The 26,519-nt window shown below is 37.2% G+C and overlaps 3 protein-coding genes and 1 non-coding gene across 5 annotated transcripts; 1 reads left to right on the top strand and 3 right to left on the bottom strand.

The window, feature by feature from the left end:
* Positions 1 to 4,311: 4,311 nt before the first annotated feature.
* On the bottom strand, positions 4,312 to 6,742 carry LOC104773445 (U-box domain-containing protein 17). Of its 2 annotated transcripts, XM_087475681.1 has the most exons (3): positions 6,264 to 6,716; positions 5,670 to 6,099; positions 4,312 to 5,590 (listed from the first exon to the last, which is right to left on the bottom strand). In XM_087475681.1, exon 3 carries the CDS (start codon positions 5,416 to 5,418, stop codon positions 4,795 to 4,797), a length of 624 nt encoding a protein of 207 aa, XP_087331807.1. In that variant the 5' UTR covers positions 5,419 to 5,590; positions 5,670 to 6,099; positions 6,264 to 6,716; the 3' UTR covers positions 4,312 to 4,794. The 2 variants fall into 2 exon arrangements, with proteins under 2 accessions (XP_087331807.1, XP_010496359.1); XM_010498057.3 differs by lacking the exon at positions 5,670 to 6,099 and having other exon boundaries at positions 6,264 to 6,742.
* Positions 6,743 to 8,701: 1,959 nt separating this feature from the next.
* Positions 8,702 to 8,808, bottom strand: LOC147934265 (small nucleolar RNA R71). Its single transcript, XR_015573421.1, has one exon. It is a non-coding gene; the product is annotated as a small nucleolar RNA R71 (small nucleolar RNA).
* A 10,427-nt stretch (positions 8,809 to 19,235) lies between these two features.
* Positions 19,236 to 21,521, top strand: LOC104773444 (uncharacterized). Its single transcript, XM_010498056.3, has one exon. The coding sequence runs from the start codon at positions 19,627 to 19,629 to the stop codon at positions 21,316 to 21,318; it is 1,692 nt and encodes a 563-aa protein (XP_010496358.2). The 5' UTR covers positions 19,236 to 19,626; the 3' UTR covers positions 21,319 to 21,521.
* A 469-nt stretch (positions 21,522 to 21,990) lies between these two features.
* LOC104773443 (uncharacterized) lies at positions 21,991 to 23,632 on the bottom strand. Its single transcript, XM_010498055.2, has one exon. It carries the CDS (start codon positions 23,285 to 23,287, stop codon positions 22,433 to 22,435), a length of 855 nt encoding a protein of 284 aa, XP_010496357.1. The 5' UTR covers positions 23,288 to 23,632; the 3' UTR covers positions 21,991 to 22,432.
* Between the last annotated feature and the right edge of the window lie 2,887 nt (positions 23,633 to 26,519).

The raw sequence follows: 26,519 nt of genomic DNA, 5'->3' as shown, positions 1-26,519 counted from the left end.
TACCTGAAATGCAAAACAAACAAACACGAAATAAAACAAGTCAGTACCAAACCAAAGTATAGAAAAGAACTTGATCTAGCAAGTGCTGAAATCTTAAACGTAGCAAATAAAATGTAACCAAATGGAAACGGCGCCAAATTGATAAGATGGTTTTCACCCAGGGTATCAATTCCCTATGTAGTTGTAGTACAAAGGGTTATCAATCCAAATGGTTGTTATGCTAGCAGATAAGACATGATCAGAACAAACAAGTCAAGCCAAGCAAGAGTTGGTGTTTGATCTAACAATCCTAAAATAATTAAAAGAAATTAAATAAACAAGAACTACACGACCTAAATACTCGATGCAGGCATTCGAGTACAGGATCGGGTGGAGTGATCGGGCAAAGTAAATAAATACGAACAGCTCGAAGGTATACTCGAAGATGGTGATCGTGTACCAGCTCGGATATAGGGTCGAGTTATGAATAAAAGCGTAAACAATCAAGATGCGAAAGCTCCTAAGGATGGGGTAATCGACTCCTAAGTGTTCGTAACTAGTATGGATGTCCTACATGCTTCAAGCAAATATTCCCTAGACAATGAATCGCTAAAATCTTGTTAAAACACTCTCGTGATAGAAACAATCAACCTTAATCACTCCCCTACCCAACTCTCGTTGGAGAAACATGACCAAGCAGGCAATACAAACCGATTAATTATTGTCAATAAACTCTTTACACATCTAATCTCTTAGGCTAAGTGAGTAAATCTCTAGCATTGATTGATTCAAGCATTTCAACTACATCTCTCGATGACAAAACACCCTAGATCTAATCTCAACCTCTCGGTCTATTGACAGCATTAAGCACACCAATCTAGAAGGGAACTTATATAAAATAAACAACTAAGCTAAGACATCCTAACCGATCAAAAACACATAATTGTCTATCCCATCCCTAGAAACTTTGTTTCACTACTCAGATCTCATTGCAGAAAACATAAAAAACAAAGATAAACGAAAATTGCATTGTATTGAAAAACAAGATAGAAGTAAGAGTACAGAGTAGAAATCTAAAAGGATAGCAAAGAAATGTAAAATAAATCTTAACAAAGTGGAAAAAGATTTTGAGTCACTCAAGATCTCTCTAAGAAGCTTTCGCTCTCTGTGTTGCGGGTCTGCGGCGTGCTAGGGCGAGAGGAAGAAGATGGGAGTTTATATATGGAAACCCATTTAACCTAGCTGCCCAGTCCTGCCCGAGGGTCTGCTCGAGGCGGTGCTCGGGATGTGGTTGGGTTACTCCTCAGATAGGTCTTTGGGTTGTTCTTCCTGCCCTTGGATCCTCTTCGATCGGGTTGGTATTCGGACTCTTCTTCCTGCTCCATAGCTCCTTCGGGTACATGGTCGGATTTGACCTTGTTTCTCCCTATTTTAGGCCCTAAAGCACTTGTTTTCATCCAAAATGTACAAATACAAGAATGCAACACCCTAAATGGCCCAAATATGCATTCCTACAGTTAATGACCTAAAAATGCTAAGGTTAGGGTATATATAATGCAAAATATGGACAAAAAGGATGCCTAAAACATGTTAATTAGAGAGTTCTCAATAGTCTTTTTGGTTTAGCTAGCTAAGAAATTTGTAGCATAATTAAAAAAAATCAGGTGGAGATCCTAAAGATATTTTGGGAAGAACTGAGTTTAGGAATATTTACTTATTGGTAGAGATAGTTTAGGAACTTAATTGGCGTTTTCTATTTTTTAGTTATTCGTAGAGATAAATTAGGTATATTATAAGTGTAACTGATTATGATTTTTCATATTTAACATATTGTTTTTTTGTGCAAATATGTAGAGATCAATTTTGTAAATAAATTTGTAAATAAATTTTTAGATGATTTAAATTTCAAGAATAGAACACAAAATGTACTTCAAAAATGTTAATATAAATGTAAAAACCGACGGAGTTTTATTTAGGCCCATACGCCATGACCCAAATTTGTTTCGAATATTTTTTATTTTGCGCTTTTAATAGTTCAATAAGCTTTGTTGTCCAACTTGCACTGCAAATAATGATGGGTATAATAAGTTTTTAATTGGGAATTTTAGTAATTGAAACAACCCGACCGGTTTTTTTTATATATATATCCTATTATCTAGTAATCCCATACTCACTAGCAATCTACCCCAATCAATAACAACCGCGGATAACAATAATAAATCCAATAACCATTAAAGAAATAACATGAAATCAATTACAACAATAATCCAGAACATAAACAAATCATAAACCAGCAATCCTAGCAACCGTTCTAGACCACTCAATTCCACTCTAGCATCCTAACACAGACACAGAGCAAACAACCGAGCCTCTAGAACATCCTCCTCTTCATATCCTTGATTCCACGATCATACTTTGGCTTTACCTGCGCCACAACACAAAAGAGAGGCGTAAGTATTACCAGAAATACTTAGTGAGGCAATCCTTCCATCTACTGGGCTATACACACAAGCAATAAGATCTCTCATGCCACAAACAATAACAATAAAATAAACCAGTAACATGCACCAATCAACACAACATAAACGAGATTCTGCAGAAGGGTGTCGACCAACACAAGGTGGTGTCATCTGGTGTCGGCTGGCACCACAACTAGTGTCGACCGACACTTGCTCAAAAATTCCCAAATCCCTAATGATGTCGACCGACACCTCCACATGGTGTCGACCAACACTCGCTAAGTCTCCTCCTCGCGTGTCGACCGACACCGATGTCGAGCATCGATTTCTTTTGAACAGAACTTCTCAAACTCGCCTCCAAGCTTCTCCTTTCCGTCCCACACGATCCCAGGAACGAATCCAAGCCTCAGGAGTCACGAAAATCTCATAAACAACCACAAGAAACATCCACATAACACATAAATCATAGAAACAGAGATCTCAGCTTAGAGAAGCCATGGTCATGCACTCATCTTTGCAATTCAATGAGAAAAACAACCAACCCACGACCAGAAACCTCCACAACAAGCTCCTTTCACGTCCTTAGCCTCAGATCTCACTCCCCAAGCACAGATCTCTTAAGAACAATCCAGGAACTCACCAAAAACTCAATGGGAAACTTTTCTCTCTTTCTTTCTCTCTCAAGAACGAGAAACGGCTGAGAAAAGAAGAGAAGTCGACCTTTTCCCAATTAAAGTCGAGTTTAGGGCTTTCCCAAAACCAACCACGCAAACCGGACGATTAAAAATCGAACCGGTAACACATCAGAAATTGGTGTCGATCGACACCCTCAACAAATTCCCAAAAATTTGGATCGTGGGTGTTACAATAATCCCCCACCAGCATAGATTCGTCCTTGAATCTAGCATCAAACCAACAGCCAAGGATCTCTCGTGCAGCCAACACTATGGCCCGCACATCCTCTGGCTAACCTTGAGGACTCAATCTGGCCAATAACCCGCGCCTCTGACATTATCTGCTCTCAACTCATGCATCTCCCCCGCTCTCAGGCCTCATCCTTCGAGTCTTACCGGCTCGCAATCGGGCCTCAACCCTAAAGCTACGGTATCAGGAAGTCTAATCTCGCTCTCGGGATATCAGCCTTCAGATCGTCACCCGAAGACGATATACCAATTATACCCTAAGGCCACAAAGTCCCTCGAGATAATGGTACACAGGAACCTAACCGTCCCTCATGAGTTGTTCGAGATATCATATCTCTAGAGCAATAACTCTTAGCTCGACCGAGTACCACGCTGATCACAACTACCTCTATGGCTCTCGCAGGAACATCGCAATGTCCTACGGCTATCACTTGCCACTAAGGCTACCGAAACGTCACAAAGACCCTAACCACATCATAAAGACTACACACGTCACAATGACCACACAAATGTCCCACATGACTGCCACCAAGGCATCCGGCGTCACTAAGACCACCACCAAGGTATCTGGCATTGCCAAGACCACTACCACTGACCTGCGTCACCAAGAAATCTGTCACTAAAACCACCATAAGGGCACATAACATCACAAAGAAAAACACTACCACTGACAAGCGTCACCAAGATCTCTATCACCAAGACCACTGTCAGGGTATAAATGTCACTAAGACCACTATCAAGGCTCAAGCGTCACCAAGACCTCTCAATACCATGATACAAACTTCAAGAAGACCGCCACCCACGCCCACATCCCGTAGGATTATCACAAAGATCACTGCAAAACTTTCCATTTTTAGAACCTTTTAGTTATGGAAACTTCCTATTTATGGAAACTTTCCATTTATAGTAACTCGAGCTATTTCTCTTTTCCCATGACAACACTAGTCAAATAAAGAATTATTCATCTTATTAATCTTTAAATGTCTTAATCGTTACAAACTCAATGAAAATACATAAAGAAAATAAGATACAACAGCACCGAGCCAACAACCCGCATCCCGAGCACCACCTCGTCTTGGTACTTAGTCGCACAACCAACCACCCCTAATCGACCAAGTATCAAGAGAGATGGGCTGGAATAATCAATCAAGATGTAGACGGATGATGAAGGGTTCTAATATAAACATGACCCAGGAGGGCCAATAGTATGTACAAAAGGGAAAGAAAAATTCAGCCTCTAAAACTTACCAAAGGTTTTTTTTTCCAGCTCCGGAGAGGTAAAACTAGACCTAAACACGGCTCTGATTCTTGAATTTTTCCAGATCAGAACCCGAAACCCTACAAATCTTTCTCGTAATGCACACTTCTTGCTTATATCAATAAAATTACCACTATGATCGTTAGCTATTCGAGATATCAGGAATAGTTGCTGACTACGCCTTGTGCTGGATGCTTTTCATGCTCAGCTCCATGCTTCTATGAACCATATCCTGCAACAGTTTCTTAGCCGTTTCAGCAGCTTTTTCTGCCCCATCAACGTGTACTGCAATGCCATAGACAATTTTCTCTAGTATTAATGGAGCCATTTCTTTCTCACGAGGGGTCTCTCTCAGCAGGTCCAAGAGAACTCTGGCTCTATCTCGGGACTTCAATGTTCCTTCGACTGTTGAACTAAGGAGACCTGGGATTGCACCTTCTTTAAGTATGAGTTTTCGGTACTTATCTCGGTCACTGTGGCATAGAGAAAGCAACGCTCCAACCGCGTGTTCTATGCTGAGTGGAGAACCATCCTCTACAGTCTCTACTAAAGTAAGAATACCAGCTTCACAGCAGGTGATGGCATTCCGCCCATCCTCAGAGTTAGAAAGGATCATCTCAACCAAGGCTGTAGCTTTTTCAGCAAACTTGGAATGTTTTTTGCATTCTTTGAGGAGGTGGATGAGCGGGGACACGGCTTTAGCATCTAGAATTGAAGCAGAGTACTCTTTGCAAGCTGATAGATTATGAAGGGCTGTGACAGCATCTACTTTCCCCTGAACAGTTCCAGAGCTAAGCATCTGAACCAGAAGTGGTGGAACTCCAAGAGTTATAATCGTCGCCTTATTGGCTGGCGCAGCTGACAGTGTTAGAATTGCTGCAGTGGCTAATTCACGTAAACTAGCATTGTGGAGCTTCAGAATCTGTATGAGAGGAGGAACAGCGCCGGCTTTCACAATCTCAATCTTATTCCTAATCAGAATTCACAACCAAATATAAGTCATAATTACGTAATGACAACCATAAGAACATAAAATATAAATTTCATTACCACACAAGGGTGGTTCAGAAGAAAATAAGTGCTGGATCAAGTAGGTAAATGACATCCTCGATTTGCTATCGTAATATCTAAATAGCAGAAAATTCCAGGTAAAGATAGATTTAGAAGATCAGAACATAAGAAGGTTAACCACATAACAACTACACACTGATATCTGTCACGATTCAGAAATGGACTGCCATTGCCAATAAGTTCCAACTTCCAAATGTGAAAAGTCAGTATCGAAGTGAGAATTTGGATGTGTGCTGAATTAAAATCAATATCGCTGTGGTTTCTACAAATCTAAAGTCACAAAGTATGTATAGATACTCTCAGAGCATTCTCTTTTTGTTTTTGTTTTTGTCAACAACTCAAATGAGTCAATGAGCCATAGTGCAGTGCAATTCTTAATCCTGCTCACAAGAAAAACCATAGCTCCAGCCTGCAGTAGTTGGTAACTAATAAGTTGCCTTAGACTCATTCAGAAGCTACAAATCCTAAAACCAAGCTCTAAGCAGAGATTGGTGAAGTTTTCTAAAGCAAAAACAACCATCTTAATAAGGCCTCAGATTGAGCATTAAAATTATATACTACTAGAGAGATTACCGTTCATTTCTAACGGCAAGGTTAAGGAGAGCGAGGAGAGAAGCGTGGCGAGCATCAATGTTGGAGGAGATGAGCATGGGAACAAGCGGCGGGATAACCCCGGCGTCGGCGAGCTTTGACCTAGCCGAAGACTTAACCGGAGACTTTCTAAGCATCTTCCGGATTTCCCTAGCGGCTTCAATTCGGAAATCGAGATCTCTGTGGAGAAGCTTCTTGGAGAGATGTAGAATCAGTGATTCCTTGGTGTTTTTCCATGTGTTGGTGGTGGTTGTTTCCTCCTCTGCTTCGTCTTCTAATACAGTTGCCGTCATCGCTGAGTCGCCGGCGATGGAATCCATCATCTGATTCTGGTTCTCTTCCACCACCATTCTCTCTCTCTCTCTCTCACTCTCTCTCTCTCTCTCTCTCTTATCTTGTGTGTGCCCCCATGTTTGGATTTCTCTAGTCAAAGACGAATCGACTTATCTACTCTAATCATCAAATTAATAATTAATTATGCTGAAAATTATGGTATTAGTTGGAAGAGCCAATATTTCTCGATGTTAGTTAGTTTGACAAATCACAATTCCAATCAGGACATTTTACACAATATTAGGTACCTATTTTTACACTAATAAGTGGTGCAAAGGTATTTATATCTTTTGAAATAATATTTATGTAAAAATAAAATGAAAAATATGTTATGATTTGATGATATATTGATAATTGCAAATGAAAATTGTGTACAATCTCTCTTTTCAGCTTCTCTCCTATAAGCGACCAAAGACCATCTCCCCCAGAAAATAGGCGGCTCCTGCCTTTTAAAACGAGACTTAGGGTTTCCAAACTAAACCAAGCTAAACTGATCGATTTTGAAACAAACCGAACAACCAGCAATTTAGTGGTGTTGACCGAAACCCTCATTGGTGTCGATCGACACCCACCCAAATAGGGTTTGGGATGTTACAGTGAGAAATTAGTTCGCCGCAACTCCAGGTTGGTTGTCCAGAGGTTGGAAGGTGAAGCCCAGTCTTCTCAGGCCGTCAGATTTGAGATCTCTGAATTGAGTGATGATTGAGATCGGAATAACAATGGAAACGCTATAGCTCCTGCCGACCGAAAGTCCTGTCTCTGATCCCTATTTGCCTATGCGGGAAATTTCTAAAGACAAACTGGTGAACGACAAAGAGATAGTGTCGAGGTTTGAGCCTCAATGTTTCATTATCGATGAGATTTCACCAGTGCTCAATCATCAAAATTAGGTCGGAGGTTCCCCAACCTCAAGCACCGTTGAGATAGTAAACAAGATGCTTAATTCTTGTGGTTTGGCAAGTTGGGGGGGGTACATTCGTAATCCTTCGTCTGGACCAGCGTCCATGGAACCCGCCTGATTTCTCTCTATATTACACATTTTTAGGCAATTTTTTAGTCATGTTTTGCATTGTAGAGTCTAACCTTAGCATTTTTAGGCCTTTAACATTAGATATTTGCATTTAGGTTGTTTAGGGTGTTGCATTGTTGCATTGTTGCATGCATTTTGGATGAAAATAGGTACTTTGGAGCCTAAAAGGAGCAAGAATGAGGAGTCACTCGAACTATCTGAAGGTGTGATAGTGCATAAGAACTATCTGAAGCCTTAACCCGATCCAGTGGAGATGAGCACAAGAAGAGCCAGCCAAAGCCTAACCCGAAGAGGTGCTCGACCCTAGATTTGGGAACATGCTTTGGATGACAGCTGTTGCGGCTAGGTCAAGTGGTTTCCATTTATGAACCTCTTCTTATTTCAACAGCCACAACCCCGACACAGAGAGCGAGAGCCACCGAGAGAGACTGAAAGCCGATTTTACATTCTTACAAGTTTTGTTAGGATTTCTTATTTTTCTACTTTACAATTCTTTTACTTAGATTCTGTATTACATTCTACTTCTTTTTAATACATCATTTGCTTTCACTTTTCAATATCTTTATTATGAAATTCCTGTTCGTTTATCTGCTTATGTCGACTACAATGAGATCTGAGTAGTGAACCAAATTTTCTAGGGATTGGATAGGTTAGTAAGTGTTCTTAATCGATTAGGATGTTTTAGATTGATTGATTGTTTATAGGATGTTTATATGTTTTAGATTGATTGTTTCAGAGGCATGGCATTGTGCCTCCCGCTGTTCAGAACAACAATTTTAAGAGTAATAGTAGTCTCATCCAGATGATCCAGAGCACCAAGTTTCATGTATTACCAATAAATGACCCATTGGATCATCTAGATGAGTTTGATAGGCTCTACAGCCTCACAAAAATCAATGGAGTAAGTGAAGATGGCTACACGCTGCGATTAATCCCATTCTCTCTTGGTGACAAGGCACACCGATGTGAAAAATCCTTGCCTAAGGAGTCTATAACCACATGTGAGGACTGTAAAAAGGCCTTCCTAGCCAAATTATTCTCCCACTACAGAACTGCAAGGCTGAGGAACGACATCTCCAACTGAGTTCACAAGAATAATGAAACGTTCAGTGAAGCCTGGGAACGTTTCGAGGTATATGCTAGTCGGTGCCCGCATCATGGATTGAACAATGTGTCCATACTCAACACTCTTTACCGAGGTGTCGTCCCAAAGATCAGAATACCGTTGGACACAGCTAGCAATAGCAACTTTCTCAACAAGGATTTTGATGAAGGTTGGGCGCTTGTTGACAATTTGGCTCATTCTGATGGTCACTACAATGAGGATTATAATAGGACCATCAGATCGTCAGACGGTAATGGGGAGAAGTAGGAACGGGATATGAAAGCCCTTAATGACAAGTTGGATAAGAGAATCCTCAGCCAACAGCACAAGATCAGTTTCGTCTCTGAAGAAGACCAGTTTTAGCAACAAGATGTTGAGACTGTTCAGATTGAGGATGTCAACTACATCGACAATCAAGGATGATACAATAAGGGCTACAACCAGTTTAACCCCAACCCAAATCCCTCCTACTAAAACCCCAATGTTGCCAATCCTTTAGATCAGGTCTAACCTTCAAGCTCTAACGGGGTGGAATTCCTCAAAGACAATGCAGGTTCAAGCGACAATCAACTGACAACAAATGGTGGCTCTCATCGACAGCGGTTCCACACATAATTTTATCAGTGCGCGAGCAGCGAGCAAAATTAATATGAAGTCCCCTTCGATGAGGCCATTAAACGTCAAGGTCGCCAATGACCACCACCTTCGATGGAAGGGTGTGTACTGGAACGTCGCGATGGAAATGGGAGCCACTTCCTTTGTGCTCGATCTGTTTGTTCTTCCTCTTACTAGACTTGATGTCGTTCTAGGTATTCAATGGCTTCAAAATCTGGGCCCAACACTATGCGATTTGCAGACCTTAAATTTTATTGGGCTGGATCAAAGAGAACCTTACAGGGCTTGCGATATAATGGTGTTGCTCAGGTCGATCCAGCTGAGATTTCGAGTGAGTTGCGAATGGGCCAAACCTGTTTCATCGTATTTTCGACTGCATACAAAAAAAATTTAACTTCGGAGAGATGAACTGCGAACCGTCGTTAGTAACAATTTAGTAAGGTACACCATGTCAGCATATTATATCCTTCCATATAAACTGCTTTATCGGTGAGAACTAATAAAAACAAAACTCTTTTTGGTCCACGATATAATTGCCCGATAATATCCACGACCATCTCATGAAGGGATAGGGTGCTAAACCAAAGACAACAACTCTGTTGGTTGGTTAATTGATGGAGCATGTTTCTAACACTTCTCACAAGTTCGTGAATATTCCTTATATTAAGCAAGCATCATAGGCCAAAAATACCCCTTCCTCTTAACTTTGAAAGCCAATGTGCGTCCCCTGGAATGATTCCCATTTGGGCTGATATGAATGGTTCACATTAAAGCGACACGTTCTTTCAAACTACACACGTTAGGTAAGGAACTGCAATGCTATGATGAAGGACCATCGCGTCATGTACGTAGTAACTACAATGCTTTGAGTTTTCTCGCTTGCCATTTATCTACTGGAAGCTTGCTTTTCTCCAAGTAGGCCCGAATATGGTGGCACTAGTCATTTGCTCCACCAGTGTCAGTGGGCGTGACACTTGATATTGGGGATGATGTCCCTAGGAGAACAAAGCTAAGTTTGGTGGACCTGCTAATGTCGCTGGATGAAGGTTCTGGCACCAGAGAGCGCACTAGATCAGTACCCGTAGTCCCGGTTGGGGGCTCTGTGACTTTTGGAGCTGCCAACACAGGCTCCACTATCACAGTGGGTAGGGATCTGTGAGTAAACTCCTAGGCCTCCTGTTGTTTCTTCATAGCTCAAGTTACGACGTTTGCTCTTCTGGATTACGCGTGTTATGGTGAGATCTGAACTAGATGCCAATGAAGCCAACACATCTGTAGCTGAATTTTCTCCGCGCGGGATTTTTGAGAGTTTGATGACCTCAAACTTGGCTGTTAACTCTTGAGTTGTCGCTAGGTAATCCTCCATACACCCATCCTTGGTTTTGTACTCCTCTGAAAATTGATTAGCAACTAACTGCAAATTGCAGAAAGCATAGACCCAGATCCAAGCTTGGAGGAAGCCCCGTTAAAATGGAGAGTCCAAGGGGTTTCTATTTCGTCGGCCACCAAGTTTGCAAGCGGAAATTTGATAAGGAAATCAGTGAGGACTTGAGCCTTTACAAAAGTACGCGTTCAGAACTCAATATTGTACTCTCTTAACTCAACATACCATTTTGCCAATCTCCCCGATAAGCTGGAGCTATGAAAAATATGGGAAGTGGCTGTCTTGTGAGAACGATAATTGAATGGGACTAAAAGTATGAGTTTTTCCATCATCGAATACCTGGATTTTTCCACTTTGAAGGATTTACTAATATAGAGGATGGGTACTTGCTCCCTCCCTCTCTTCACGAACAAGGACCCCGAAGTTCTGGCTTACCTAAAACTGGCGGTTCTGAGAGGTAAGCCTTCAACACACCAAACGCCTTTTCGCACTTCTCCTCCTAGGCGAAGTGCTTTCCCGCCCTCTTTAGAAGTTGGTAAAAAGGTAAGCATGCGTCCGTTGATCGAGAGATAAAGTGGTTCAGAGCCCCGATTTGCTTGTTAAGGCGCTGCACTTCCCTTGATGTAGTGAGAGAATACATAAATAAGAAAGTCTTGATTTGCCTCGGGTTAGATTTGATCTGGCGCTTGGAGACGATGTACCCAGGAATGCCCCTGATTGTACAGCAAATGTGCATTTGGTTGGATTCACATCCCAAGCTGATTGAGAATATCGAAACATTCCTTCAAGTCTGCAATTTGCGAACTCGATTCCATAGATTTTACAAGCATATCATCGATATAGACTTCCATGGTTTTTCCGAGCAACTTTTTAAACATCTTGTTAAACAAGCATTGGTATGTGGCTCCGACATTCTTCAGACCAAACGACATAACTTTGTAGCAATACGTCTCATGACCTGTGATAAACGCAGTCTTCTCCTGATTACCAGGATTCATTAAAATCTGATTGTAACCTTAGAAGGCATCCATGAAGGTCAAGAGTTTGTAATCCAAAGTAGACTCGACTAGTCGGTCAATATGTGGTAATGTGAAGCTATCCTTTGGGCATGCTTTATTTATATCAGTAAAGTCTACGCAAACTCGCAACTTCCCATTCTTCTTTTTGACGACCACCGTGTTGGATGACCACTCTGGATATTTGACGTCATGAATCTGGCCCGCTTTAAGTAATCGATCTACTTCCTTGTTAACCATGTCTACCTGATCAGAGCCGAGCTTCCTTCTTTTATGCTTCACCGGCCTAAAGGTTGGGTCAGCGTTAAACTTGTGTGAGATGATATGATAACTCTCTAATTTACATGTTTTAGGCATCCCTTTTTGTCCATATTTTGCATTATATATACCCTAACCTTAGCATTTTTAGGTCATTAACTGTAGGAATCCACATTTAGGCCATTTAGGGTGTTGCATTCTTGCATTTGGACATTTTGGATGATAGGTGCTTTAGGGCCTAAAATGGGGAGAAACAAGGTCAAATCCGAGCATGTACCCGAAGGAGCTATGGAGCAGGAAGAACAGTCTGAATACCAACCCGATCGAAGAGGATTCAAGGGCAGGAAGAACAACCCAAATACCTATCCGAGGAGTAACCCGACCACATCCTCGAGCACCGCCTCGAGCAAACCCTCGGGCAGGACTGGGCAGCTAGGTTTAATGGATTTCCATATATAAACCCCCCTCTTCTTCCTCTCGCCCTAGCACGTCGCAGAACCTTAATACAGAGAGCGAGAGCTTCTAAGAGAGATCTTGAGCGACTCAAACTCTTTTTCCACTTTGTTAGGATTTATTTTACATTTCTTTGCTATCCTTTTACATTTCTACTCTGTACTCTTACTTCTATCTTGTTTTTCAATACAATGCAATTTTCGTTTATCTTTGTTTTTATGTTTTCTGCAATGAGATATGAGTTGTGAAACAAAGTTTCTAGGGATGGGATAAACAATTATGTGTTTTTGATTGGTTAGGATGTCTTAGCTTGGTTGTTTATTTTATATAAGTTCCCTTCTAGATTGGTGTTCTTAATGTTGTCAATAGACCGGGAGGTTGAGATTAGATCTAGGGTATTTTGCCATCAAGAGATGTAGTTGAAATGCTTGAATCAATCAATGCTAGAGATTTACTCACTTAGCCTAAGAGATTAGATGTGTAAGGAGTTTATTTACAATAATGAATCGGTTTGTATTGCCTGCTTGGTCATGTTTCTCCAACGAGAGTTGGGTAGGAGAGTGATTAAGGTTGATTGTTTCTATCACGAGAGTGTTTTAACAATATTTTAGAGATTCATTGTCTAGGGAATATTTGCTTGAGGCATGTAGGACATCCATACTGGTCAGGAACACTTAGGAGTCGATTACCCCATCCTTAGGAGCTTTCGCTTCTTGATTTTTACGCTTTTATTCATAACTCGACCCTATACCCGAGCTGGTACATGATCACCATCTTTGAGTATACATTCGAGCTGTTCATATTTATTTACTTTACCCGATCACTCCACCCGATCCTATACTCGAATGCTTGCATCGAGTATTTAGGTCGTGTGGTTCTTTTTTATTTAATTTCTTTTAATTATTTTAGGATTGTTAGATCAAACCCCAACTCTTTCTTGGCTTGACTTGTTTGTTCTGATCATATCTTATCTGCTAGCATAACAACCATTTGGATTGATAACCCTTTGTACTACAACTTGGCACTGTTGCCATTTGGTTGCATTTTATTTGCTATGTTTAAGATTTCAGCACTTGCTAGATCAAGTTCTTATCTATACTTTGGGTTGGTATTGACTTGTTTACTTTCGTGTTTGTTTGTTTTGTATTTCAGGTACAACCCGAGTACCCACCCGACCCGTCACTCGATCACCTGGATATTTTTATATTTTTTAAAAAAATATGAATTTTATAAGGTTACTATTTGTTTTTAAGATTTTTTTTTCTATCCACATCATTTATGTTTTGTTTTTATAAGTTTTTTTTAAGTTTTCTAAGTGTGCTTTTCTTTCTGGTTTGATTTTAACAAATATCTAAGATCTTTAATAATTTTTCTTTTCACTTCTTGCAGAAAAATATAATATGTACCATCCTCCTCTTTTGATTTGATCTCATCTTCCAAGTTTTCTAAAACATTAGAGCAACTGATGCCAAATGGATAGAAAAAAAAATACTAAACTAAAGAACATGGTACGATTTTATTATACTATATGTGTTTTTTACTTTATACGTTTTAACCTCCACAACTGATACATGTTTGACTAAAAATCTATATTCAATTACACAATTTATATATTGACTAAATCAAATTTAGTCCTGAATAATATATATCAGCAATGTTACTTTATGATGATAAAGCTAAATCTATGTGAATACTGATTTATCAATTTAATATAGGATAAATGATTGTCAGCTACGCCAAGTATAGACCAACACATGATGACACATACCAACAATATAAATGTTTTGTTAACTACACGAACTATTGTCATTACATAAGGACATGCATAAACAAACATGAGTTATGTGTACAACACCATAACCATCTAATTCCGATAATTTGTTTGTCGGAATCCAGTATTGATCGGTATTGACCGGCGTTGACCAATGTTGACCGGTATTGACCAGTGTTGACCAAAAAATTAAACAATTTATTTACTTTTTATAAACAACAAAAGTTTTTAAAAAAGTACATAATTTTACTAAAAGATTATATAATAAATTTTTACAACAAATACAAATTTTTCTTTCATAAATTCAAAAGTTGGTTTTTAATTTTATACCATATCATTTGTATACCCTGTTATATTTTATTATGTAGCATGCTATTAAATATTTTTCTATAACAAATATATAACAAATAATTGTAAATCAAAGTTTAAATATATAGCAAGATGCAATATACTTTGACAAAAAAAATCAATATAACAAATTAGACTCACTTATAAAAAGTCTATGAACATTTTTAAGCCAAAAGATTTTAAGAAAATATGATATGTCTCATCATTTGTTATATACCATATTATTTTTATTATATAAAAAAGGAAATTTTTGTATATAATAAAATTTTACTACAAAGTATTATAACAAATATAATATGGTATATAACAAATATACATTTCCCTTTTGTATATAATAAATATAATATGGTATAAAATTTAAAACTAACTTTTGAATTTACAAAAGAAAAATGTATATTTGTTATACTATTTTGTAGTAAATTTTTATTATATAATCTTTTAGTAAAGTTATGCAATTATTTTGTTAATTTTTGTTGTTTATGAAAAAAACATTTGGTCACCGCCGGTTAACATCAGTCAACGCAGGTCAATACCGGTCAACACTGGATTCCGACATAGAAGATATCAGAATTAGATAGTTATGGTGTTGTAAACATAACTCATATTTGTTTATGCATGTCAGTTGTTTATGCATTCCACGTAACTCAGTTTTTTGAATGTAGAGAAATGATTTGAATAGAATATTACTTTTAAATGGTAAAAATTTGGAGGAATAACATTCTTTGTCGTTATTTTCCTAAATCATAGTTACCAATTAAATAAAATTCATTTCGATTAGAGAATTGTGACACCCCAGTTTCAGAGACTTGCAGAGAGGTTTAAAAGAATTGATTTGGCCACCCATGTCACCAGAGTGCACTTATCTTTTTGGTCAGTGGGCCTAAGAGAACTCCAGAGTTAAGCGTGCTTGAGATGGAGTAGTCTCAGGATGGGTAACCTTCCTAGAAGTGACTGTCGGAACTATGTGAGTGAAGACAAAACACAGAGAAAGATCATGTGGTGATTTGTAGGGACAGTAACAAGTCTTTAAAACCTCTCGGGCTTAGCAAACCGGCCGTCGTATATTGATGGGCACATGGGCCTAGTGAGAGGATGTGAGGCCCATTAAGGAAGTTGGGCTCATGGAATGAGATTGGACGTGAGGTCCACTGAGAGGTGGCGGTCTGGGCGTTACAAGTGGTATCAGAGCCGAACGCAGACAAGTGTGGAGTCGTGTGGGCTCACACCATCGGAGGTGACGGTCTTGGTGCGCAACGAGGACGATGAGATCTGTTACTGGGAGTGAATTATGACACCCCAATTTCAGGGACTTGCGGAGAGGTTTAAATGAATGTATTTGGCCACCTATGTCACCAAAGTGCAATTATCTTTTAAGTCAAGGGGCCTGAGAGAACTCCAGAGTTAAGCATGCTTGAGCTGGAGTAGTCTCAGGATGGGTGACCTTCCGGGAAGTGAATGTCGGAACAGTGCGAGTGAGGACAAAACACAGGGAAAGAACATGTGGTGATTTGTAGGGACGGTAACAAGTCTTTAAAACCTCCCGGGCTTAGCAAACCAGCTGTCGGATATTGATAGGCTCACAAACCTAGTGAGAGGACGTAAGGCCCATTAAACAAGTTGGCCTCATGGACTGGAATTGGACATGCGCCCACTGAAAAATGCTGGTCGGGACGTTACAAGAATAAATTAAGCAACAGAGGTATGGTATATATATTAATAAAAATACTTCATGTTTGGAGACAAACAAGTAAAATAAAGTTGTGTCTAAATATCTATGGTGTTTTGATTAACTATCATTTTTTCATTGGGATTAACACCCATTTTCTCACATACAGTTAGACCCGATCGTAAATTCTGAATTCCGAAAAACCCAACACAAATTAGTTAGGATCTCCATTTCAAGATCGTTCTAGAGTTATCGAGTTTTTCTTCGAAGACTAGACGATCTTGGATTAGATTGATACTATATCGATGTTTTTAAAGCTTGGAACGTATGCAAATTTATATGAGTGGTTGGTAATGTTATTTGCGTTATGTATTTAATACACCTCGTAAATCTGTCACTATTACCGTTTCGCGAGGGATAAGTGACAAATCTTGTCGTCACAATATGCATATTTTCTTTTAGTACCATAGCATTATTCTATCCATCAACCAGCTCCTCCCGTGTTCACATAAGTCACAAGCATATTCATTAACTCTACTCTCAGAGACCCCATCCTGCATTATTTTTATAATAGACTTGTTCATCAACCACTTATTTTTCCAGAATCGAATCTGTTTTCCATCACCCACAACCTAACCATGACATGGTAAGACCACCTCTCTGATGCCAACCGCCATACTCGGCCAAGTAGAAGACCATTTACTCTTCGGTTTCAACCCAGCCACGTATTTTAGATCCTCCATACAGTATTTGCGTCTGAGAACACGAGACATATTGAATTATGTTGATATTTAAATATGGTCATGTTTAGTAATAAAAGAAAATTTTGACATATAAATTTAAAACATAGGAGTGAAAATATCAGAGTTGCTACATTCAACCTTTTACATTTAGACATTGATTGGTATCATTTAAACGATGCGGTTAAAATTTTTTTAGCAATTGTAGAAAAAAGTGTTAGAAAAAAACGAAAGAAAAAAAGTAGTTAAATTAAGGGTGAATTACACCCACACTCACTTTAGGTGAATGTCTTTGCATCTAGACCTACTTTGTGTTACTACTATACTTATCCTTCACTTTTTACAATTTTTCATTATTTTTTTGACTATTTTACCTTTAGTCATTTCCTAACAAACTAAAAGCACAAAACAAAAAAATTTCTCTATCTTCTTTACTCTTTTTCGATTTTTATCTTCTTTACTCTTTTTCGATTTTTCCAATTTTTTTTCTACTACTGTACTTTTTTTTCTTTTTGTTTCTCCCTCTCTCTCTTTTTTCTCTTTTTCTCTTTTTCCTTCTTATCCTTTCCAATTTTAACTAGTTAGCCTCAACAAATTATCTATTTTATTTTATATAATATATTATAATTATTTTTTTCCTATATTTTAAGTTGTATTTTGCTATATTTTTGATAGATTTATAATATTTTATACTATCTATTTGTTGTTGAATATTTGTACAATGATAAGTGGATATTTTTGTTTATGGTGTATAGTGTAATTTTGTTTTTAGAGTTTATTTTGGTTTATTGTTTAGGTATATTTTTTTGGTTAAGGGCAGTGGCGGATCTACATGTAAGGGAGGTAGGACATGTGCCCCACACAACATTTTAAAAGTAGTTTAAATGATGAATGAACAATAATGTCACTTAGTCCATTTGGTTGTTAGTGCCCTATGCTACGTAAGAGGAAAAGGGTTCGATGCCCATTAGTTGCCATTTTTTCCCATTTTAAAAATGTTTTGTTATATTTTCCATGTTTTTTATTACTGATTTTTTTTCTTTAGAGTTAAATATGATGGTGCCCCAGACTATGTTTTCTTCTAGATCCGCCACTGGTTAAGGGTACAAAAAAACAACATTGAATCCATACCACTATGGTCATGTGTATACTATTACAAAATGATGTAACAAGTTGTATAGTATCCATATGTGTAACTTGTTTCCACGAATTATAATAGTATCCACATGACCACGGTAGTATGGATATGATGTTGTTGTTGGATCCTAAATAAGATGACAAGTTTGTTGCATGTTCAAAAGAATGTGTGGCCATGGAAAAATGGAAACATGTAATCACTGCATCTGAATAAAAAGTATATCAAGACATTAATATTCATAATTTCCATCTAAGCCTATCCACTAAACTTTGACCACATGGTCATTAATCCTTATATGTGACGTAAAAGATAGTGAAGAAGAAGAAGAGAGACGAATGCATAACACAACATATCATAAATTTTGTTTAAGGTTTATTGTTTACGGTTTATTGTATAAATTTTAGTGTAGAGGGTTTAGAATTTATTACTTTGTTGTTTAGATCAAGTTTTATGGTTTAGAATACAATGACAATATCAAATCCACACGACCGGTTATGTGGATACTATTAAAATCCATAGATACAAGTAATATATATGGATAGCTATTTTTAGTTTAGTTGTTATGTTTTTCTTCGAAAGTTTAGGTTTAGAGCTTAGTTTAGGGAATAGGGTCTTTGGTGAATTCATCATGAGCTAGTCATATAATAAGAAAGAAAAATGACTTGTATTCTTTTTTCTTTTTGATTAATCAGTAGTCAAAACAAAACCACAAATTGTTTAATCAAATATGATTTGATATATTTTTTGTATGACTAAACACAAATAAGTATTATCCATTAACAATACTGCAATTGATCATCCACTTATATCTGAAAAAATGTTCAACCACAAATGTTCTCTTGTTATTTTATCTGTTCCATATGATATAACATATATATAGGGATACATATTATGGTTTACAAGTCCACTAATGGGCCAATAATGGGCATCCATACAATACTAAATACATAGGAACAGTTTTTGTTAGCAAAAAAAAAAAATAGTATTTTTGTTATTAAACTTGTTGTTAGAGGGTATTAAAGTAATTATACACCCACAAAGTGTAGCAATAGCTAAAAGTAACTATGTGTGCTATTAAATTTTGTTTAAGTGGATGTAAGTCCAAATTTCTCTTAAATTAAAACGAGGACTGCATGTACCAATCCTCTTCAGTGTTTCAACTACATTCAGTCTCTACCTAATTCTACCTTATACGTATTCTATCTATCTAATTACATGGAAACTTATATTTTATAAAATAACGTGAGATCTAAAGTGACGTCTTTTTGCCATGGTCGATGACGACGCAAGTAGAGTCGCTCCACATCTACACGTGTAAGCATGTGGTTTTAACACATTACAAAGAACCTACCAAAAGCTCTTCGATTCCTCCGCTTCAGAAAGACCAAAACTCTTGCATCTTGGTACTTGTCTCTCTGAGAATGACATTCATTGTACTCGTGTAGAGATCCTGAGAAGAGACAAAGAAAAAAGAAAAAAAAAAAAGAGATGTTAGGAAGATCCAGAACCGGAGGGGGAAGCTTCCGACCAGAAAATATAGGGCAAAGCGCAGTGAACTTAATCGGAAGCATAGGCTTCTCTTTGTTGCTCACTGGAGTCGTGGTTTTTACCATTATCGCTGCTACATACGAACCAGAAGACCCGCTTTTTCACCCATCTGACAAAATCACAACTTTCCTCACATCTAATTCAAACGCTACTCTTCAATCCGATGACACTGTTGTTAAAACCGGCGAAGATTTCATGGCGGCGAACCAAACCGCGTTCGCTGGATTCATCAACATAGCTGATGTCGAGACTTCTGAGAATGATTCCGATGCGAATCAGCTGGATTGTGATATCAGCATCCCAATTGATTGCAAAGATCCTGAAGTTTTCCACTTGATGATGAAGGCTACTATAGACAAGTTCAAAGACATTCACTTTTATAAGTTTGGTAAACCTGCAGCTGTGGAAGGTGCTAGCTCTTGTGATATGGCTTGGCGTTATAGGCCTAAGGATGGCAAAACGGCTGCGTTTTATAAGGATTACCGTAGGTTTGTGATTGAAAAGTCTGAGAATTGTAGTGTTAGTGTGATGGGGATTGGTGAGTATCATTCAGGTGTGAATCCTAGGAAGAGGAAGAGGAGTTTGAAACCCGGGTTTGAGAAAACGATTGGTGGTAAGGTACTTGATGATTTCTCATTGCCTGTGGTTGGTGAAGGAGTTAATGATTCACTTCCTGTGGTTGAGTCTGAGACTGCGTTTATACAAGGTCGTTACTTGGTTTACGTTGGTGGTGGAGATAGGTGTAAGAGTATGAACCATTTCTTGTGGAGTTTCTTGTGTGCTTTAGGGGAAGCACAGTATTTGAATAGGACATTAGTGATGGATTTGACTCTCTGTCTGTCTTCGGGTTATACCTTGTCTGGTCAGAACGAGGAAGGGAAGGACTTCAGGTTTTACTTTGATTTTGAGCATCTGAAAGAGGCTGCTTCTGTGTTAGACCAAGTGCAGTTTTGGACAGATTGGGGGAAATGGTATAAGAAGAACGGATTAAACCTTCATCTCGTTGAAGACTTGAGGGTCACACCGATGAAGCTTGTTGATGTAAAGGACGCATTGGTCATGAGGGAGTTCGGGGCTGTAGAACCAGATAACTATTGGTACAGAGTTTGTGAAGGGGAGACAGAAACTGTTGTGCAAAGGCCATGGCATCTATTGTGGAAATCTAAACGACTGATAGAGATCGTCTCCGCGATTGCTTCCAGGTTAAACTGGGATTATGATTTTATTCACATTGAGCGAGGGGACAAGGCAAGAAACAAGGAGGTTTGGCCTAATCTTGAAAGGGATACTTCATCAAGCTCCATCTTGTCTACCCTTCAGGACAAAATTGAACAAGGAAGGAATCTTTATATTGCAACAAATGAACCAGAGGTATCTTTCTTTAACCCTTTGAAAGATAAGTATAAACCCCATTTTCTGGATGAGTTTAAGGATCTTTGGGACGAGAGCAGCGAATGGTATTCAGAGACAACGAAGCTTAATGGAGGAAACCCAGTCGAGTTTGACGGTTACATGAGAGCTTCTGTTGATACAGAAGTGTTCTTGAGAGGGAAGAAGCAGATTGAAACATTCAATGATCTTACCAATGACTGTAGAGACGGAATCGGCACTTGCAACATAGCAGCAAGCTGATCCCTCTCTCTCTCTCTGGTAAGCATTATCAAAACTTGTTATCAGATATGGTTGTTTGTTTGTAGGTTGATAGATAGCGTGGAAACCATCTTGTTCCACTTGTTTCCGCTTTGGTAATTGTAGAAAAGTTTTGTATGTTCCGTAACTAATGTAACGTTTCTTCTTAACTACTAATATGTACCTCTCCTACATCTTCGTTTTTTCTTCGAGATGTCACTAGCATAGACTTCGGTGTCTTAAACTGAGTTACTTTTTGTAAGTTGCTGAGTTGATGAATTTTTCTTCTCGCGAGATTCGGAACACAATTGTATATAAGATTATAATTTTCTCTTATCCTAATCGTGGTTTTGAATAGATACTACTAACCTATCCCATACTAGGCTCTTAACCAAGAAAACTTGGAACCCATCTAAAAGTTAGGTTATCAGTGTATCCATGTGACTTTATTGGGCATTAGTAGTTGGTCCCATTCCTAACCAACAATACCGTTCCCTATAGACTGATATATTTGGCAGCTGGTACTCGGGCAGTTGGTTGTTTGGGCCTCGCCTGTTTTGTTCCTCTCCAGCTAGACGTCACATGTTTGAGGATCAACAGAGCTTTTCTTTGATGTAGAGAGATAAGTGTACCTGAAATTTTGTGCAGCTAGAGCAGGCAAAGTTCTTCATTACATTTATGGTAATGTTTGCTTATCGGATATATTTTATAATTTCTCAGCGAGTCAGCGTACATCGTACTGTGTTGGGTACATCATTCAAGTAGTAATAGACTGCAATTTCTCAGGTAAAACATGTACAATCTTGAGATTGACAAGAACTTGTGTTTACACCAGAGGATTCTAAAGTCAAGCAAGCAATCTTACAATATTTCCATCTTCATCAGATCGTCTTCTGAGTTGGCTACGAATCAAAAGGTCTTGGTCAGTGTTACACATTGCACTAATGAATAGTGGGAGAAACAGCCTGTCTTTGAAAACAAACCCTTTTTCACGTCTTGGTAAATTTGAACTAGTCAAATTATCAAGAGTGGGTCACACGCTAAGATTGATGTTGAATGTGAATTTACAGTCAGGCAACAAAAAGAATGCAAGCTTTGGTTTGAAAACATTTTAGACTTACTCCAATTTCCAAGCATAAAGGAAGAGACAAAACTCAGACGAAGACGAAGAAGAACTACTATCCTTGGTTCCTCCATCGCTAGCGTCACTCTCACCGTTCTCTGGTTTAAAGATGAACAAGCCGTGACCTGTACCGGGCGTGCTGAAGAACCAATCGTACACATCCCAAAACACTTGAACAGGTTCTTTATCAACCAAAACCGTTTGATTCCCCCTAAATTTCCACTGCAGATTTCTCACCTGAACCAAAATGATACCATCTACGCTAATCCACATCTCAGGATCCTTCTTCCCGTTCGAGCTCTCCACTACGATCTCATGCTCTTTCTTCCTATCATTGAACTTCGCCCTAGTCGAAAAGCTCTTCTTACCAAACACATTCTCTTTCTTGTAGAACAAGGCAGCGTCAACCAAGGTAGGTCTAGATTTAGTTCTCTTAAAAGCTTTCTTCTTGTGATCACCCAACAATAAAACAACCTCCTCGTCCGATACAAGAGCCACGTAAAAATCTGAGCTCGGCTCAGGCCCGCCATTGAATTTAGCAGACCTAAAATCCCAATACACATCTACTTGGTTTCCTTCAACCTCAAACGATTTGTATCCTTTCTTGTTCCAAAAGTGCCATGGCTTAAGATCAACCTTGCAACAGTAATTCATATCCCCTTGTACGCTAGTGACCATCACGGTTAAGGAATGGTTCATAAGATTTTTAGACCATAGAACCCTAACGTTTCTCCAGAATCCAACCATGTGTGCTTGGTAGATGCACGTCACGCTGCTCTGTGCCGTCTTGTACGTAACAGGATCCTCTGTTAATTTTTCTGCCTTGGAAGATTCTGATCTCAAAGACATGATTCTCCCAAGCCTGTTGAAACAGAGATCTCAAACAGAGTAATTTGATAGAAAAAAAAAAAAAAATCTCTATGAGTCAAAAAAACATCTGGAGATTAATATTTGAAAGATAGAAAAAAAAGATTTAAGGATGAATGATTGAAGAAGGAGAGAAGAAACATCAATGACGCGCAAAGATCTTCAAGGAAGAGAACATCACATTATCAAACACGAAGAATAATTTTTATTTCCAGTTGTTCTTCCATTTTATTTTATTTTTATTTTGTTAAAAAAAAATTAAAACAAATTTTTAAAAATGTCCAGTTGGTTTTGTCCCCAGTTGTCGTTTACACAAAAAAAAGAAGGAAAATACAACAATATCCGTAGTGCTATAATAAGATTATTTTGTTTTGTTCTTTTTTTTTTTCTTATTGCTAAGAGCTAAGTGTGTGGAGTTAAATAATTTTACTATAGATGCACATATATATTTGTTTTGGTTCATTAAATTGCACATGGAGTTATGGACAGCAAACGTTTGTACAGTCTCAAAATTTGCAGAGGATTATTAGGTCAAGTTTGTAATTGTATGAATATAAAAGTTTTTTCAATGGAAACATAAAAATATGTTAATCAAATCATTGCCTTTCGATATATTTGCCTTTAGTTGATATTTGTTGTCAAGTAATTTTTCATTATTGTTTTTGTGTAACTCTTGTATGTGAAATCTACACCATATATATGCTTTGTCGTCAATTATATTATCACGAGAGATATATTTGATTGAATCTTATTATGATCATATTCAACTCACAAGAGTATATAGATGGAAATTTCCCATAAGCAATAATTTCAGGACGTATTGCTCTTTCCAAACACTTCGATCTACAACGAATGACTCTGCATGTACGACATGTCTACTATGTATATATATATTCTTTTCATGACATACGAGGCCACGGCGAACGATTATGTCTACGGTTCTTTGGACCCCGATAATTTTAGCACCATTAAATATAAAAGTCTGCATTCTCTTATAATCGAATCTAAGATCTAGTGTAAAAGTTTTCAATATATCTGAACACTAAATCAAAAGACTTCCACTGATAATATGCCTCTTGATAGAAACATATAAAATAATTAGCTCCTGAATTTTTGATCAGCATTATTTCTATTTGTACAGTAGTGTATATTGATTAATAATATGCTAAAACACATTATAAATGGATCACCAACATTATGCTACAATCTATTGATAATTTGATATACCAAAATTCAGTAATTTGATTTAGCATCACTATTGAGAGGAGTTTTCATTTTGTTTTTCCAGTTAAGCTATAAATATATGTAATACCCAAAAGATACTAGTTTTGAATCTTAATTATAAGCAGAAGCAGTGCTATTATTTATAGTTGGATTACATGTTTTCGTTTGTTAGTTCTTAATTAGTACTTACTGGTTCACATGTTTATATAAAAAAAGTTTATTTTGTTGGCAGGAGCGATCATGTGTGAATCACCACACGGAACTGATCGTCCACGTGTTATATCTTATCTACTTGTGATTTTGTCCCCAAAAGACTAAAAATTCATGAGTGCCTGCTTGGTAATTAACATTGATAGGTCCAAGGACACCTTTAACATTATTTAGTTTACAAGCTTATGGTTCTACTAAACTTATACCTATTTTATATATTTCTTTGGTAAGATTGAGAATATTATAATTTAATATTTGTTTCGATCGATTACTCCTTTTTTTTGGGCTAACAATAAATTATTCTACTTTTATTTTAGTTTTTATTGGTAGCATAAATTAATATTGAATCGTTTAGTTACTGAACAGCTGAATGGATGAAATAAGTGATTGGAATAGAGATTCAAAGAAGGAATTAGAAGGTTAAACCTTTTTTATTTTCTATAAAAAATATTTGTTTATTTCTATTATTTCCTTTAAAAATTTTAAAAAATAAAAAATAAAAACTTTAAAATATTTTACTAGTTAAGCGTATATTATCAATCATTAATATTATCTAACCGTTTGTTTTAACTCAACTCCTTTTTCATTTTTATGATCGTCTTCTCTTTAACGGTTTTTTCTACAATTGATAAAAAAAAAATTAACCACCTTATTTAGGTGATGTTACAATCCAAACCTTTATTTTTAATTGCCTTGACATAATTTTACAAAACAATTATAGAAAAAAAACTTAATATTTGTCAAACTTTAAATCAAATACAATAAAATTCCTAATCAATTCGGATTTAAAAATACTCATACACGCAAATCTCTATATACTTATTTAAACAATGTTGATAGAACTTTTACCATCTTTGATGTGGCATATTACCAAATGAAAAACTTATGTTGGTCCCGGCTCCTACGAATGTAGGAATTTGGCTAATGGGCCGGCCAGTTGTGGCCCAATAGTTGACAAAAAAAAACTTATGTTGGTTTACAAAATAATAATATAATACTTTCAAAATTATTTAACATATTTGATTTATTGTTTCAGAAATCTTAGGAAACAAGAAAAATTATTTAATTCGCTAAAACATAATTTTTATACACAATATTTCCTATATAAACGACACTAAGTGTATAACGTTAACTATTCATATCAAAAACTACATCAACAAAGAAAATTTATTAAAAATAAAAAAGAATTTACCTCATTCCTTCTTTTTTTCTGGTTCTACACATATTGCCCAGATTTAACATGCAGCCTAATGTTTGCAAATTCAGATATAATTTAACCTATATAAAAGAAGAGAATTTTAACCTATAAATAAAACTTAACCTATTTGTAAGTTTGGTATATAAAATTAATATATACTAACATGTTATACCAATAACTAGAATGATGTTAATATTAACACTAATCACTATTGTAAATTTGGTATATTAAGATCTCTAAAACGATCGCATCAATTTGTAATATCGGATTACATGTCAATATAGGTTTTATTGGATTTTTTTTAGATTTTACCTTGTATCCAAACGAAAATAGTGGTACCGACTACCAGTCAAAATTGGAGTACAAAATTAAGTAAATTGAATATACAATATTATGAAAAGTATAGAATAAATAAATAAAAACTATTTGTAACTAATAAATCAAAATTTACTTAAAAAAAAACTTTTTCGCGTTGTATATCATCACTATCTAGTATATATATATTTACATACGGATATACAGAGGTAAACGATACATTTATAAATATTTTAACAAGAGTAATGTGATTTCTACCAACATAAT

This window comes from Camelina sativa, chromosome 11, assembly GCF_030686135.1.
Source record: "Camelina sativa cultivar CO46 ecotype springtype chromosome 11, ASM3068613v1".
In the NCBI taxonomy this organism is placed as follows: domain Eukaryota; kingdom Viridiplantae; phylum Streptophyta; class Magnoliopsida; order Brassicales; family Brassicaceae; genus Camelina; species Camelina sativa.
This window is presented reverse-complemented; position numbering and strand designations above follow the sequence as displayed.